The 18,543-nt window shown below is 40.5% G+C and overlaps 1 protein-coding gene across 2 annotated transcripts in view; it reads right to left on the minus strand.

Moving 5' to 3' along the window:
• Positions 1-18,543, minus strand: part of PEAK1 (pseudopodium enriched atypical kinase 1) — an 84,232-nt gene that overhangs the window by 7,788 nt on the left and 57,901 nt on the right. For both annotated transcript variants that reach the window (XM_085303951.1, XM_085303952.1), the window contains one exon: positions 10,150-10,898. In XM_085303951.1, the coding sequence (XP_085160077.1) occupies positions 10,150-10,898 (749 nt within the window). The remainder of the gene's footprint in view (positions 1-10,149; positions 10,899-18,543) is intronic.

Raw genomic sequence — 18,543 nt, forward strand, 5'->3', positions numbered from 1 at the left:
ACTTTACAGTAACTTGTTTATCCACCTCCTTTTATTTCTTATTCTTCTCTCAGGTTTGTGTGAAGCTCCAACAAGATAAAAATGATCAATAGCCATATGAGATGTGAAGAATTCACTACGGAATACTGAAGATTGAAGCCTGGTGAAGAAATCAGTAGACTCTCTGAGAATACGATCAAATGATTCCCCATAACAGAGCTAGCATGGCTTAATGTGTTACCGCCTGGCAGCTGAGTTAAGTGATGGGCTGCGTGCTCCTGGCCTGCTGTAGCTGGAAACTCAAATTACTTTGCTGAAGCTATGTGCAGYGAACACACTTCACATCTGCAGCAAGGTGAGAGGGGGGGCAGCAAACTCACTGTGGCTCAGGTAACAAATGGAAACTCGTTAGAGCATGGTACCTTAATTGCCTTCAATCATCTGTCAAGAGCTGGAGTATATGCTTGTATTTTGCCCTACACAGCTGTAGTTCATTCCTGTCTAAAAATACCTTGTTGATAGCTAAATGAGCACCATAATTATTGTCATTATTATTTGCACTGCCATAACAACTGGCAGCTCTGACCTCGTCCCGAGAGGCGCTGGGCAACCTCTGTGTCGCTATTCTAAGGCATTTACTGATTGAATTTATTGCGCTGTAAAGACAGAGGCATGTTAACCCTCGCGTGTTAACCTTGGTTCTACTGATCGTTCAGAGCGTGTAAGGTTAAGCGYGTGCTTTAATCTTTACCGGGTTAAGCCTAAGTAATCAGTTGGTATAATGCAGCAAGAGGTTTTAACTGTAACGCTCAGACAAAGTGAAGATAAGAAGAGTTTTTTCAGATGAAGTTACAGGGCCTTTTAGTCATCTCAAAGAAAAGGAAGGTCAGATTAATGACGTAGAGGAGGTTAATAAAAGTCAGCACTCATTCTATACAGTTGCAACAGTCAAGGAGCAGCCCAAGTCTTGAATTAGCCCTAAATGTAAGCATGAGGTGGCTTTTCTGCATGTTTTTCGCTTTTCTCCTTCTCCTCAGGAACTCAAATAGGGCTAGTTATAAACTAGCCTTTCACTAGAAAAAAAAAGCCAAAAACCTCTCCAACTTTTTTTTTTAAAAAAAATCTTTTATGTGCTTACATAGTTAAGAACTATGTAGTTTAATGGGAGATTAAGTCTTTTATGCTATGCTGTTCAGAAAAGTGCACTGTCAGATAATTGTATGCAATTAGCYACACACAAAGCGACTGCATATTGATTGTCCTCCTCTCTTTGATCTTGTGCGTGCTTCCATACTTCACAAGCGTTTAAACCTCCCTAAATATGAGATATACCCTAGTTTAAATTGCCTGTTTGTCACTGCTAAGCACAAACAAAACGAATTTGAAAAATGCAATTTCTAGACAATTTTACTTAAAAAAGGAAAGTCCRTACTTTTTCAGGAAATGCTGATAGTACTGCCTGCAGGGGCTCTTRCCAATTTATGTTTACAAATGTATTTTACACTGTTAGGGGTAAAGTGAGTTACCAATGGAAAGTAATGTTCTCAAGACTTATAAATGTAAACAGATACAGAAAAAAATATAATTATATATGAAATGAAAATGCCAGCTGTCTTGGAGACTGAAGTCCCTAGATTTAATAAGAAGACAGAAGTAGGAGAGTGTTGTAGAGACTATCCTACCCATATGTCACATGCATGAGCCTAGCAAGACTWCTAAACTCTTACCAGGCCATTAAAAAGCTGTTCAGATTGTAAGTTCTGGTTATCACTGATCTTAGCCAAATTTGAAATGGCAACCCAGAGACAAAAGACTGCATGCAAGATTCCCAGTATGCCAGAGCAGCCAGTCTCCAGCGCTCCATAGAAAAATTAGAAAGACAAAATACTTCAGTGACCTGTCTCTCTCTYATTCAGAAGAACTCCTGAAGAGTTTTACTGAGATCTAGGGAAAAAACTCCAATTTAATTTTGCATTACTACTGCATGATTATACTTTTAATCTGGTCTGTGCTGCTCTTTTATAATGACAGCTGAACAGATGTTCTTACACATGTTAAAAAAGAAACCTGGTTCTGTGACATTCGTTTACAGAGGTGCAGTAAGATGATGCCTCCTTTCCAGGCAGTCAAGGACAAGTACCGTAACCGCTCTAACAAAACACTGTGCAACAGCTTCAGTGTTATCAGTCAAGTCCAATACATACAAAGTCCCATTTCCCCTTTCAGCAATAAAAACATTCTGTGACAGGAAAAGATTTATGATGAATAATCGTAAGTTAAGGAAAGGGACTCCCTTGAATTTACACTCTGCCATTACTAGAGTATGTATAAATTACAGTTTAGAATGATCTATTACCATATATCATTCCAGAAATCTGGGCTGTTTCATAACAAAGTGTATTTATGTATTTAACCCAATTTGTACTTTAGTTCTGCCCTTAACCATCATACATGGAACATGTAGAAGATCAGGAGAGCCAAATCCAGGACAGTTCAGGCACAGCGTGCCAACATATGCCCAGGCCTGTGTGCACAGTCTGAGGGGGAGAATGGAGAATTCATAGCCATTTCTCTCACCCAAAAAGTTCACACAGATCTCTGCACAGCTTCAAAATATTTCTCATTTGATACATGGCACATAAATCTTGTTTGCTGAGCCTCTTATGGTGCTAATTTATGTAGGAGTACTGCACTACAGGACATAACACCCTGCACGTATTGCCATTTGTCAAATATTAATTATCCTACTTTTATTTTTTAAGATACTTAAATGACCTAATCAAAAATATGAATTAGTTCTAGAACAGTTTAAAAGTCAARCTTACTTGCTGATAAGTGTGAAGAAGCACTTGCACTTAGCTACTGTACACAGAGGATTCCCAAAGCCACCTGCCAGCTAAATATGATATTCTATAAGGAATATATAACCCGCAGAGTTTTGACTTGCTGTCAAACAAATTAATACCTCTCAATTTGGTGACTAGAAGGCCATTTGAAGTGCAAGAAAAGGATTTTGTCCTTACCTGTGAATACCCAAAAGCAGAGGATCAAGACTTGCTCCTAGTTTCTAATTACAGTCCTAGGCAGCCTCTTTTTCCTATATACTTTAAGAAAAGGCTCTCACTAGTACCTCACAAAAAAGGAGATACTAGTGCTTTCCATCTCTCAAAATCACGCTTGACTTGCTCATTTTAGAAAATATTCCCAATTCTAGAATTATAGTGTTACAAAACTACAATTTCACAGGTCTCTCTGGATGTGGCAGTGCTGCCTCCTACTTTTGAAACGACTGGTCACGCACGTCCGCCCCAGCAGGCACCCGGCTKTGAGGGCAGTTTGCTGCCGTTGCAGCCCGTCCCCACGTCCTGAGGCAGAAGCAGGGGGCCAGACTGAACTGGCCGGCAAGGCAAATCTCATCCGTATGGTGCCGGGAGGACCAKCCCCCAAAAAGCCCATCCAACCTAGTAAAAACACCCCAAAAGGGAGATCCCACAGCTGTCCTTCTGTATCTTGTCCTTTCTCTTTTTTTTTCCTGCTATTCAGTCCTAAGTCTCTTCCCACTACAAATTAAATTGATCGCCTTTCTCCTGACTAATAAGTATCAATTTCCACTCTTTTAAATAGACTTTTACAGTGTGGAAAAAATATTCATTGTTTTCCTTCCAAAATACCCAAACCTCATTTCCTTCATCTTTATTGCTAACCTTCTGCTTCTTGCTGCTCATTTCTAGATTTTTTCAYTTATCACATCTTTCTGAAGAGTGCTACCCCATAAAGAATAGAGTATTTCAGTTAAGACCTCTCTAGCATCAAGCAGAACAGCATTTAATATATAGTGATCATTTAACATYTCCCAGTGTTAACAAGTCCCATTACTGACTCCATTATGCTTGTGGCTCATGATCACCTTTGGATCAGTGTCTGAGTCCACAGCAGAGACATACTTACCCCAGTGCCAAGAGCTCTTAAATGAGATTTTATTTCAGACTCATCTCTAATGAGATGAGAAGTAAGATGATGAAATGGAGATACTAATTTCATCCCCGCTACAGTGCCATTAGATACTATCTTTATAACAACAAAACAGAAATTGAAGACTAAAGTGCTAATGTAGTTAAAATCAATACTAAAGCGGCAGCATTAATAAAAACAGTTGCCCTCCTTATTCTGTTGTTGGAGAAGACAGCCAATAAAGAAAACAACTCTCTAATCCCATAGATGCTCAACAGCGATGGCTTTTGGACATTATTCTTACATTTCCGTGCTCCAGGCGGAAAAGCATGCGGGTAGGTGAGCATGCACGCAACCTCGACAAGGGCAGCCGGAGAGCTGAGCTCTGGCTAGAGGTGCATTTGCTGCTGCTTGTGGTTTTATTACAAACAACATAATGCGAGAAGTGACCAAGGCCACTGAATTGTCCAAGGCTGCGCATACGAACACTCACGCTGCTACAGTACATCCTCCACGGCTGCCGGAGGGCAAGGGAAAGCTCGGCTGTCTGGAAGGACAGGGAGCGTAAAGACAAATCACACACCTGACTGCGTTCATAGAACAGCTTCTAAACAAGAGAAACCTGCAATTATCTTGTCTTCGTGTAAGTGTCTGATTACTCTTCAGACTTCTGCTCGGAAATACAGGTGCAGGAGTCCAGAGAAAAGGCTGAGGTTTAGATCGCGGAGCTTGGATTCCTRTCACGTGGTATTTTATTAGAATGTGGAAAATGAACTGAAAGCAGTCGAGACAAACTAAATTTTCTTGCTGATCTATTCAAAGACAGTTTATAGAATGTAAATTTTGTTTACTGACTTGCACTGTATGGAGGTTGGATTAGATGATCTCCAGAGGTCCCTTCCAACCATACCCATTCTGTGATTCTGTATTATCCAGAATCAGAAAAAAATAAATGGCTAAGAACAAACTTCTTGTGCTATTCTATCATTTTCAATGTTGCAGTTTCCACTCTATTTTATATTGCCCTTTTGCAAGAGTCTTTAATGCCATTAAAAGGTAATAACCTGTTTACATTAATGCTCATCTAAGCATTAATAATAATACCCCCAAGCTATCACCTTCATGACCATAGATTTAAAATTTTCAGAACAGTTGCCTTACRTTAAGTTATGCAACCAAAGCCTACACAGACCTTTAGACATGATTTGGAGAACAGACGGTGTCCCTRTGTGAAAGCTGATGGTCTCAATAGTGGGTGATTTACACCTCCTGCAAGTTGCTGCTGAAGGCATGGATGCTTTCCTGATTTGTGACAGGCAATGCTATGTCAAAACTGAGTAAATACAGAGTACAGTTTTCTCTGCAGCATTTTAAAAGCTTTGTTCCATTCTATTGAGTTACTCAAAAAAAAAACGGAAATCCTGTTGCCTTCTACACAGGTAGCATGCCGAAGTCCTATTGCTGAGATCAGGAAAAGAAAAAGATGAAAACACTCTGACCAAAACTCCAGCAGAGATGAGGATAAGTCATTCAGCGTTTAGTCAGCTGAACTATGAAGAGGTAATATGTGGTAACACCTAAAGAAAAGGGGTGATCTGGGCTTGACAATTTCCAGTGTTGATAATGGGCTGTTCAAAAGACGAGGTAGTTGGCCAAAGCCCTTCCATATGATGCAAGAAAACAACAAGAAAAAAAGAAAAGGAGAGAAATGGAGATGAAGGAACAAAGTTTCCATCTCCCAGGTCGCTGGAATACAATTACCTTGTATCTTCAGCAGGGAATCCGTAGGAACCAACCTACAGTTGCATTTATCAGGACAAGCCAAGTTTCTCTATATTTTGCCATTTTAAGCCCCCTCCCCCACAAAGAAGCAAGGTTTTAGTGTTGCAGAGCTCCTAAAAGCTGTTCAGCAGTAGCTTTTACTCTTCCATTATAGGTCCAGTCAGCCCACTGTGCCATGAGCTGACTTCCACTTTACCAGCAGGAAATCTCATTTCCACCCTGTCCTATGCATTTTACAGGGCTTTGGTGAACTTAAAGCAAGATGAGTATTGCAGGGAACGGATTGTAAAGTGATGAAAATGAGAAACACTGAACATCACAAACACTGCACCATCTGTGCTACTTTGCTGTATTACACAAAGGCACAACTGCAAAAGAAAATGTGTTGAAGGAAAGCCTGCTAATCCCAAACTGATAGCCTGTTCTTGGCGTAACCTCTTTTTTTTTTTTTTTTCCCCTTAAGGAGTCCAGTTGATCTCTAATTGACCTGGCCTTCGAGTGCAGCTTTGTCTTTTTACCAGCGTGGCAAAATACAGAACTCTATGCTGCTCAGACTGAACTTGGAATCRGTTAAAGGTTTAATGTTTATTTTGATCTGAAACATGAAGGTCTGGGATGATCTTTGATAACACTTCTGCCAGGAACTAAATTAAGAAACTGAACTCTCAGAAAAGTAAACTTTGCATGCCCTGACAAACTAATCATAACTAGAAAATAATCGTGAGCTGCAACTAAGAAACTGTCAGCAAAATTCAGCCAAGTGTTAATTTACATTTACCTTGCTATATTTTATACTTGAGACTTGAATCTTAGCAGAAATCATAAAGCTTTACTGCAAGAAGAACGTCTGCTGCCCTGAAGACATCAAAAAGGATTTAAATTTCCAGCTGCTCCTTTGGCGCTACTGTTGGCACCTTTGCAGGTGCCAATTTCATTATATATTTGCAATTACTGATAAGATTCTGGTTTGAAGGGAGCATACATCCACGTTGTCCCAGATCTACCAATTATTTAGAAGACGGTACTGCACCTTTTAGTGAAGGAAAAATGCCTTGGGGCTGGAATTTTATGAAAACCCTGCTTGTAAAGATACTTTATTTTTGTGTGTTGGAAAAGCAATTTTCTAATCTTGGCTTACTGTTTTTTGTTTCTAATGTTGGAGTCAAGATAATTTGCATATGGCTCCCTGCAGCATTTTTGCAAGGACATTTATTGGTAGATTAGGTGAGAAAAAAAGCAAGATGCATAATGTAACATTGTGGTTGGGACTGCACACCCTTCTAAGCAGTGCTCTTCCTCTAATACCCAACCAGACAGAGCAAGTTGGGMTCTACCTCATTCTTCGCCAGATTTATCAGATCACCTTCTTCTGGTGATACTACCTACACAAAAGTTCGTTTTTCTAAATTCATTTCAGTAGCAGTCAAACAGTTAAAGTTTAACACTTAAAATCAGTTTAAATTGCTTTTGTATTCCTCCTTTTGGATATCTGGCATTAACATGCAATTTTTGACTTAAGACTCTGAGCATCTTTGGGGGTCAATCTCTATTGTTGTCTAAAACAACATAATAAAAAATATTTTCCCCATTATCACATTCTCTCAAATCAAATATTAAAATCACCAACTTAGAAAGAGTTTGAATCATTAGCCAGCGTTGCTTGGGTATTTCTACTAAACTCAAAAAAACTATACAAATTGACACTGTCAGAAGATGTGGCTCCATATACACTCTGAAAGACTATTTATAAGGCTCCTTCTGCTACTTTCACTTGTTTAAAAGTAACAGAAATACTGTATTTTGGATTCATTAGAGATACCAGTAATTTTAATTTCAATTTCACCATTTTTTGCTATTCTGTTTTGGGGGCAAGTGGTTTTAAATGACAGAAATACATAGCACAGTTGTTGGAGGTGGATGAATATGTTATTTGGTGCACATTTAAGAGGTCCATTAGAGTAAGTCTGGTGTATTTGTTAAATCTAATTTCACAGCATCTCAACACATTCCTATTGAATTATGCAATTATAAGATTTTGTAAAAATTTGATCCTGGACTGAGGTCTTGTAACTCAAAGCTCAACTTAGGGCAAATGCTAAGACAAAGTTAAAATTCACTAAAATTGAATATAACGGGAAACAAACAAACTCTTAACAGTTTAGAAAATGTTATATAAATCAATATATTAGCATAGCAAATGCAGTAATAAAAACATGCACCAAAGAAATATGCAGCTAAAGAGAACCCAACTCAGCTGAAAGCATAATATGTAAGCAAARGAGAGAAAGTGAAAAGGTAACAGCAGTCCCTTACGCTGGTCCTGCGTGACTTACAAAGAAATCAGAGAACATTTGTATTGAGAGTATACGTTCCGTTATCACAGTAACTGCTAGGGAGGTTATTTTCAAGAATGACTTTTCCTCTCATCATGACAGCACAACAGTCTGCTGTGACCTCCAGCTCAATGATATTTTATGGATTCTTCCCTCACTCTAGAGACCATCACCCCTATTACACTGCAGTAAATTCTGTTAGGCTGTGCACTGATTTCCAGGGTAGTATCTGTAAATACAAAAGAAAAGCATTTGACCATGCTACATAGTGGTTCTTCCTTTGTGTTAGCTTTGTACAAGAGATCSCTGCTCTCTTTTTAAATACTTCTAAGGATGTAACAGCACAGGTCCTACCTGTCAGGAAATACTTTACGGGCACGTCCTACACTGTGCAAAGAGAAACCAGATTAGAGATAGCCCAAACCAGCATATACAGAAAAGTACCACTTTGGGTCCCAGGAGCRGCAGTCACTTCAGCCTGAGGCCACACTGCTGTAACCATATTCTTTCAATTTTTGAATTGTAATTCATCTGTAGCCTGCTCAGCTAGCTCTGTACTATGCACCCGCCGTGCTATGTAGCTGCATGGAAAAGTGCATTTCATCAACGGAGGTATTTTAGTCARTATTTAATATAACTCATCCTTCTGCAGAACTGCTAACTAGTTGCAACACATGAAATAACAAACTACCTGTCTGGCAGACTATTTTTTCATCTTTACATAAAAGAGGCTGAATAATGTCRGACTGTTGACTCTGCAGTCAGACTAGGTTGAGGGATATAGAGTATTCATGATCTTATTCACGATCTGGTTCYCAGCTTTTGGTGCCAGCAGACATGGTATCCACATTACATTTCAAATCCTTCCAAAAAAGAGGTCCTAGTTGGCTAATAAATAAATATAAATGCCAAAGAATACAGCTATGCCCACAGGTCTGCTTAAAAAGATGCCTTTTCAATTTCAGGAGAATGTTTGTATCATATCAGCTGCAACAATCTTACTTTTTAGGTTTTTATTTCTTTTTCATAAGGAATCATGTGGGAGCCATAACAGTATTTTGCACTTTTTGTAGCRCTACCCTTCTGAGAATTTCAACGTGCTCCACCAGGAATGGTCAATTACCATTGTAATTACCATATGTGCGGGCTCACATACCCGCGCTGGGCAGGCAATGTTTGTCGCGTGTTAAACTAGGAGGGTCAGAAGTGCAGTGATTTGCTGACGCCCACGCAGGAGGGCTGACGGATGATGACCCTCRGCTCGCTGCGACTCTTCTCGCTATCATCCTACTAGATAAGCGCTGAGAGCTGTAGAGCTACAGCACTGGGGAAAACAAGAGCTTACCTCTATAAACCTCAAATAACAACACCTTGCGAGATGGCCGTCAACTATTCATTAATATATTAACAGGAAATCTCGTAAATCTTATTTCTTACATTAGCTAGCTGAAGAATAAATTAAACAAAAACAATTGTTCTTTTTGTAAAAAAGCAACAAAACCAACCAACATTGACAAGCCCCACTTTTTTTTTTTTTTAATGCGTAGCACACAAAGTATTGCTGATGGCTACATAGAGCTTTTGAAAGGCTGGCAATGAATGCTGTGAAAATTTAAGACTCTGTAGGGGAACATAAAGATATATTAGTCCAGAATTTACATTTAAAATACATGAACATGGAAAACTTTGCAATCTTTCCTAATTAAGGGCAATGATTCASTATAATCTGTATACAGATGAATGTAAAAGTTTTGTTATTGCAGGTTTCCAGGAAACTGCTGACAGATTTATGTTAAAAATACAGCTGTATTTTCATTTTTTCATTAAAAAAATAGTAAAATAAATGAGTTTGATTCATTGTTTTAATGGTTTTAGAGTTGCCAAAGAAAAAAGATGAAATTTAAAGACCAGATACTAACGCCACATGTGGTTCATGAGCGAAGGAAAAGCCTGCATTTGGGGATTTTTACTTTCCATGTATGTTGCAAGCAGCACTTCTTTATATCTGGAGGACCTACCCCAGTTGAGTGTGTTGCRAATTAAGGTTATTGCTGAGAGGTTTTGTTACTGATATCCAAGGCTACGTTTTCGAGACCCCTCTTACCTTGACTGCGTAATTGTTGAGAGGATCTTTTGCGTAAGAAGCTGGGTAGTAAACGGCGTCTCCTGCCTCACAGCACGGCTTGTCACTGGTTAGTCTGAAATCCGACCAGCTGTCCACCCCGAATCGCAGCTGGTCTTTTTGTCCAGCCATGAACAAGTCTTCACATTTCAGTGCCAGCTTTCTCAGTGAGTCGGTGTGAAGGTTTCGGATTTTACCTACCACCTCTTCTCGGTTCTCAATTCCTCGATAAAGTGCTTGTCTTTGTGGCTTCTGGACACCCTTGCCCTGCTTAGTCTGGGAGAGGTGTCTCCCCGTCAGAGACTCCATGCTGTTGGAGCACCTGTCCTTAATACTGATAGTGGTTAGGCTGGAAACACTGTTAGTTGCTGAGGTGGTTGCTCTTAATTTGTCCGTAGGTCTGTCCAAGGAGTCTCCSGATTCGTTGTCCAGGATCTTGAGCTCCAAGCTGACTGATGAGCAGGCACTGCTCGCTTCCCAGTTGGTGTCAATGTCATAGGTGGGATTGGCCACGATGCACAGATTGTTCTCCAGAGCCTGCTTCTGGAGGTCTCTGGGAGTAGGCTCTGTGTTAGCTCTCAAAATGGTTTTCTTTGGCAGTGGAGGTGGTGTTGGCTGTAAATTGTTCATTGTCTCCTGGTCTACCAGTCCTCCAAAGGCAATGGCATCATCCAAAGCTCCCTTTGGCTGCCTTGGCTGTTTTGGAGGTATCATGGCTGCTCTAGACTGACCTGYGTAATAAAAAAAATAATATTTAAAAACATTAGAGCAGTTTGCAGAATGCAAATACGAACAGTAGATGCAAAGAAGTTTAAGAAGGCAAAAGAAAAAAGCTGACGAGGGCTTCTCCCCCACTTGAAGAAAACCTAGAAGAATAATCAGAAACCAAAATGATCAAATCAGCATCATGGTTATATTGTCACACAGAGCAAGTCTTCATCTGATTTGAGGTAACATCTGGGCCTATATATTAAAACCAGTTTCAGTCATGTGGGTGTTTTATATCACATGGGATTTATGACAAGGAATCATTAAGCAAGCAAGCAAGCAGAAACCAAAAGTCAATCTTGACGCTCTGGCCAAATTCCTGTACCAGTAATTACACTCTGCTTCCTTTAATCCCTTAGGAGTCAACTGACCGAATATCCTTCCTTACTGCCTGATCAAAAGTGCTAAAGCTGTGGGTGGATGCTGCTAAGCAGCTTTCTATCCCATCCTACAGAGGTGCATTTCTCTGGCAGGTGAAGTGATTTTTTTTTTTATATACATATATATCCTTATACTGGTCTGCAAAGCACTGGGGATCACATTGATTTGAAATGTGAAGAGACTGGAAGTATTATTTCAGAATGTAAATCAGAAAACTTGAGACACAAATAACGTAGTTTAGATACCTCACTGGTCACATGAGAAAAAAAAATATACTAGTGCATTCATTAGTTGAAAATAAGTTCCATCTACGTTCATTAAGCTGATGGTTGCAGTAAGAGTAGCATCATATTTTGAGATTACCAGAATATAAGTATTACCTTTTACCCTACAATTTATAACACCTCTCGTCCTCCAGCCATAACTGTCTCCAGGAACAATTTCCCTTACTCGCTTGCCGTGGGCACCTTTGTTGGGAGAATTACGTTCACGGGTAACTTGATCTAGAGGCAGTCAAGAGATTTCAAACAGCAGCTCTGAGACACACAACCTGCGATTTCTGCTGAGAGGCTCATTGCTTGCAAGCATCTGTGTGCTTCTAGGGAAGATAAGAATGTCCTGTCATGTGTTTTAGATGGATTTTAGAGAGGACAATTATGTTTTATAACTGCCTGAGTCCTTGGAAATAAAGAATATACACACAATAATAAAGAGAGTGAAAAACAAAAACCAGACTATACAAATGATCAGCTAACTGCTCTTTGGGACAATTAAACAGTTGTTACTCATGACAATGAGATATTTTTCCTCTCTTAAATTGAGAGCTAATCCATTTTAAAAATGGGATATTTTTCCACTCAATGATCAACCGCTATTTTCAGAGAAATCATTTTGTAAATTTTCTACTACTCCTGTGAGGATCATTGACTATCATGTTAAAGTAGGAAGCCAATTTTTACAACTGCAACACAGCAAGCATGAAATGAACACTCCGGATAATTGCAGCCGAGCATCTTTACTTCAAAGGGAACAGCAAGGAAAAGGACASTCTATGACTGCTGCTAAAAAAATAYGTGCTTTGCTGAACCTCTGCGAAGAGAGGACTGAATCGCAACATGCAACCCAACTGTGGGGAACCGCAGATTCAGATCTGAATGTTATTACTTAGGTCCACAATTAATAATAAATGACTACACACTCTCTGAAAAGAAAAAAAGATTATTTACTGCAGACTTTAAAATGTGCATCTCTCTCTCTCTCTACATATATATATACACACACAGATGTCCACAAACCGAAAAGCATTGAATCCTGCATTCCTAACGTTCATTCCCTGCAGACAACACCACAAATGAAAGTTTTATTTCTATCTTTTGTTCACACTCAAGAAACCATTGGAAAAGCCTTGTAGATTTTGAGAGAAGCCTGAAGAGACCCGTGCCTAAAACCTGAATTTTAAGCAGGAACTTCTGTTAGCTTGGTCCACCCCGATCCTTAGCAGAGGCTGCTCGCCTGCGTCATCACGTTGTGGCTCCCACAAAACAAAAACGTTCRAAGGCTAGAAATAGCGGAGACTCGCTGTGTGTCTCTCCTGTCGTTGTAAAGGTTACTCCAAAAACGAAGCGCCCAGGGGACCCTCTCCTGCTCCTCTCCRGCCGTCCTGCTGCAGCGAGCGCCCTCCACGGCGGCGCCTCTGCCCCCGCSGGCTGGAAACGCTGCGGCCGGTGACGCCGGCGCTAACCGAGCGKGACGGGAACGGCGCTGGAAACCCGTCTGCGGCCGAGCCCGAGCGCTGCTACGCCAGTCAAAAGCGGAACCGATACCTGCATGCCGAAACGCACAGCACAATCCCGAGCCACGCTCCTTCCTACTCCCYGTTTCCCTTACCCACCCAAACATTTGCCTTCGTCCACACCGGCTCTACAGTSCTTCCCTGGCACAGCCGTGACCCACGTGCTTCCCCCCCTCCGGCGCCACTCTGTGTTGAASATCACCGTCCATCTGATCATTCTTGCCCCCCTCCCGCTCCGCCRGGCGGCTGCTGGGCCTCGGAGAAAGGCTGTATCGCCCCTCCCAGTACGCGCTGCTTTTGTGCCCSGCTAATCCCAGCGCCGTGCAGGTACTGCCGGGAAACGGCTTGGAAACAAATCAGAGCCACACGCACATCCCCAGGAGCAGCAAGAGCAGAAACCTCCAGGAAAGGCAGGATTCATACCCGCTTTTCTTGCCGATTCTCTGTTTCTTATCTGCTTCACCCGCTGCCCCGCACAGGCCAAAGGAGCAAAGCGGGCTGCTGCCGCGGCCCAGGCCTGTTGCTAGCTGTAGCTTTCGGAACCGTCACACTGAAACCYGACTAGAGAAGTTCTTCATAACCAGAAATGGTCCCTGCAGGTGTCTGGTGGAAGTCATGCATAAGTCACTATGTAGTTACTTTTTCAAGTAGTCTTAACTGAGGAAAATCAGTYTGTAAAATGTGTCACGTTACAGTATAGTTTCTCCCCGCAAGTTTTCCACAATGAAATCCATCCATCTGGATTAAGTCTTTGAAAAGTTTCATGTCTGCACTGCTTTTGTATCGACTTCTTAACCCTGCAACATTTCTTTCATGCTCCCAGGGCCAGTGCTTCCACCTTGCTCTCCGAAAGYGTGCTGGGATACTGCACACCCTGCATTTTTAAAGTCATTGTCTATCAAGAACAATTTTTTCTTTAAAATATTTTCCCTGTCCAGGGCAGAAGAACATTCTTTTACGCACTGGTACTGGCAGAGTCTTTGCTTCTTTTTCTTGCCTATCGCTTCTCCCTTCTCCTCCCATTTGCTTAACACACTTAATTTCCTTACCTCCTCTCACCGATTCTCTAAAAATACAGGCTTCAGCCTAAGCTACCCTCTTGGAGGCAAATGAAAAGGAAAAATGGGCACAATATTGGGCTACCACTTACAAAGATCTTTAAAGTGGCTTCTGAACCATTCAAGGACAGAAAGAAGTTAACGTTTAATAATTTTTTTTTAATACTACACTGGCAGCAGCTTCAGAGAGAGCTTTAAGTAGTTYTACAGTACAATAATATCTTCCACTGTAGAACTTCATGACACTATTTAAATATTAATGCCTTGCAGAAGTACAAAACTTTAAATCAGCTCTAAAGCCCCTTTTATTTYTCTAGGTAACTGATTTATCTTTGGACATTGCATTGCAACCTGTTTATATTAGCTGATGAAACTATCAAATCGGACACCTTGAGCTCCAGTTTAATTCAATTTTATATTCCATAAGCACACACTTTCCTTAGAATAACGACATCAATAATTTTTGTTTAGAATTCTTAATGCCACCATGTGTCTTTCCTTTCAGCTCAGAYCAGATCAGCAGTAGGTAGTATGAAAAAAATTCAGAACTGTGAAGCAAAATGCTTATTTAACTGGGAAGMCCTCTCTTGGTGAATGATACAAGCAAGTGGGTGACATGCTGCGTGCTTCCACCCTTCCTTGAATGGAGCTATTCCTAAGACATTTAATGCTCTACGCTACRTAACATATTTTAGTCCAATACACCAATGGCATTTTTTATGCACCTTCTGCCATCTYGTTTTGCTCGTGGCATGGTAATCTATGTGACATTCCCTTTTACTCTTAAAAACAGGCTTCTAATTATATGCTGTTACCATCTCTGACCCAAGGATGAAGCACCTTGTGGGAAGATGTGAATTAGAAAAATGAGCCAAAACCAACACTCCAGTATTCACAGTTGTGACCGGGCTATTACTTCAACTAACCCTGCTCTCAGTTTTAGTGACTGTCGTAGCACCACTAATCCCTAATCTGCTAGKGCAGGAATTTAGGCGAACGACCAGGGACCATGAGGCTATAATGACTGATACCTCTGCCATTCTCTGGCTATCATAAGCTCGACAAAAATTCCGTATTTTACATCACCAAGAAAAGCAAAAATTCACCATCATCCCTGTACAACACAGGTAAGCAGCCCTACAAGACCCCATCTATCAACGCCTCAGGAGAACTGAAGACAAAACTGTGGGCTCCACTCTGGAGACCAGCAGGACAGGGCTGGGCYGGCCACAGGCAGGAGCAGCCTCCGCTCTCCTGCTCCACCTCGCTGCCAGGATCGGGGTCAGATAGCCCAGTAATTCCCATGTCAGTATAACGCTATTTCATGTTGCAAAGCCAAGTCATAAAAGCCACTTGAAGTATTTACAAAGTAAAATCCTCTTGAGAGCCATTGGTTGTCCACCCTTGCTGTACAAATATCCCTCCCTGCCCTTGTTCTAGTATTTCCTCCCTATGCATTTGGATATTGACCATCATTTACATTCTGCATTTTTATTATGGATTAGATTCCGGAAAAGATTTTCTGTATCAGTAGCGGATCAACTATACTGATCTTTATCAGTACAAAATATATCGTTCCCTAATAAACTCTCTGACTAATAAAAAACACTAACAAACCATGAAAAAATAGATGCATAAAATATGTTCCAACCACCACAAAAGCATCCAGCATTCTTCATAGCCACAATTCCAATAAATGCAATATATATACTCCACTACCCTGCAAAATTATTCAGGACACAGATTTAAATGAACATAATAGTTAATTATTCTTGTTATTAGTAGTTTTTATGTTTATTCTTAATTTTATGAGTAAGAAAAAATCTGTTACTAGAATGATAATAAATATGTCCTATATAAAAGGAAGGAAATTTAACATTTATTAACTAATATTCATGGTGCATCTCCTGTTTCTCACCAATAGCTTGAGACTGTACAAAATAGCACAGAACTACATTAATATGGTTGGCAGGTACTAAATAATTGACAACTTGAGATGCAACAGCTTGTCTGCCTTGGTGATCTGTCAGCTCTTGCTACTGCCTCCACTGTGCCACGTTAAAGATGTTACTGTGCTAATATAAATTACACAGAACGCATCAGACGGATATGATAATCCCTGGCACTGACCGCCAGGTTCAGCCAGCGGTGCTTTTGTTACYGTGTTGGTGAGCCGGGCTGAAGCAYGCTGCCCTGCTCCGCTCCACTGACTGCAACAGGACTCCATGGCAGATGCTGCGGTTTACGATCCTTTCTAATCTCAGCAATCATTAGAAATACAAATTTCGCTTCTTTTCCCCCTTTTGGTTAGGTGTGAGGAGAAAACAATTAATAATAAAACCAGCTTTTCTTCCTTTAATCTTTTTTAAAGTATAGAAATACTACCTGGAGTAAGTTCAGAATATCTTAATTTATTTACAGTGATGCAAACTCAACCAAGTTGGTTTCCCCAAGCAAATTCACACAGCAAAAAATGTACAGATATGTAAAGGAAAAAGTTTTTCCATTGCCTTGTCCTAAGCCACAAGGCTCACCTGAACTAACTTCTGTTAGAATAAGGGCACATCTTAAAGAAAAGATATCCAGTCCTGACCTTACACGTGAACGTTCGTGTTTCTATGTCTGGACTCACCYGGCAGCTACTGCTTTTTGTTGCAGCTTTGTCTTTTTGACACCAAAGGCATCTCTCGTCCCAGCTCTGCTCCCCACATGTGCCCCCCCAACCAGGGGTTGTTTCTTTGATAGGCTAAACAGATTCAGCTTCTTGAGCCTTTCGCTATACTGTGCCCATCTCAACATTAGGCATTTTAAGAGCTCTCCTTTGGAGATRCTACAGTATTTCCACCTTCTTAAACTGTGGACAGCTGGGCCTGACTACAGCCATCGCAGCTGCAGGGTAAAAATGAGGTATACACTAGCCCCTCTGCCTCCTTCTGTTTATACAGCCAGGAATACTCTGGGATCTTCTGTACAACTCTCAAGTCTTTTATATGGGATCTGATTCCCAGAGGAGAGTCCTCCATTCTTGCAAGGTTTGTCTCCGTTTTCTTTTCTTTTTTTTTTTTTTTTTTATCCCTAGAGGTATGATTTTACATTTTAGATAAAGTAAGAAAGTAAGAGATACAGCCCATATTTTATAAGTAACACTGAGATGATAATAATGTCTTCTCCTCAGTGCTATAGTAGCAACTTTGGGGTTAAACAAGGCAAGTTTTAATAATAGAGCAAAAAGTCTCAAGAGAGAGATGGGTTCTTCAATGCAAGAGTTGAAACATTCCTACCACAGCTGCACAAGTCTAATAATATTTATTATTTATTACAGTTTACTACTAGAAATGTTCCCCTGTAAATCAGAAGCTAGGTAAAGAAATGTAACTATAGATACAATTTTAGTTGACAAAGCAAGAGTCAAATGTAATCTAATTATATTACATTATCTCTTACTACCTTTGTTTCAGCTGCACGAATCAATATTTATTAACTCTACAAAATATTTGATTTTGCTGCTTGTCTGATGTAGGATCTAAAACAGAAGAAAAGTTATTCTGTGTCCCTGCATAGTCATCCCTTGACAGCTATCTGAATGAGAAAGTGAGGTTGCTTGAAAAAAACAACAAAAAGTTTGAATGGCAGCCAGAGAACTCAGTACCATTTAGGGTAGCATTGTTTTAACAACAAGCAGCGAGCTTGCCAAGCCAGATTAAAGTGAAGCCGAAAAGTTAATTTAACTCTTTCATATATAATACTCACTCTGGTTACAGCAAATATGAAAGAAGTGCAAGGATGAGGAAAAGATTCTGAATAAAGTGCTAAGAGGTTCAATTTTACATAGTTTAACAAAGGAGCATTCACAGACAGGAAGAATACTGACAAAAGTAATGTTGATGGCCTTGATATTTTATTACTACATTTCCGATGAGTTTACTACAGTGTGTTAAGCATGTCACAAAATGTTAAGGCATCCTTCTTAAAGGAAAGACAGATGTCTACAACCAGGAGCACATCTAGCTCTATATGCTGAAGCAGCTGCCGTAAGGGGTAGTATCTTGCATAAGAAATCTGAGATATAATATGTAAAGATTTAAACAGCAGATTCAGAATATAATTTCTTAGAATATGAAATGCAAGTAATGCCTTAGCCGTGTGAGCATGACAGCTACCAAACAGCAATCTGTTGAATGAATTTCTGAAGTTCCAAGGGAAGTGTAGGCTCCTGCACCTGGGGAGGAAAAACCCCACGCACCAGCGCAGGCTGGGGACTGACCTGCTGGAGAGCAGCTCTGCAGAACACCAAGCTGAGCATGAGCCAGCAACGTGCCCCGTGGTATCCTGGGCTGCGTTAGGCAGCGCGCTGCCAGCAGGGTGAGGGAGGTGATC

The sequence above is a fragment of the Rhea americana genome, unplaced genomic scaffold, assembly GCF_003343005.1.
Source record: "Rhea americana isolate MKP2758 unplaced genomic scaffold, rheAme1 scaffold_201, whole genome shotgun sequence".
Taxonomy (NCBI): Eukaryota; Metazoa; Chordata; class Aves; order Rheiformes; family Rheidae; genus Rhea; species Rhea americana.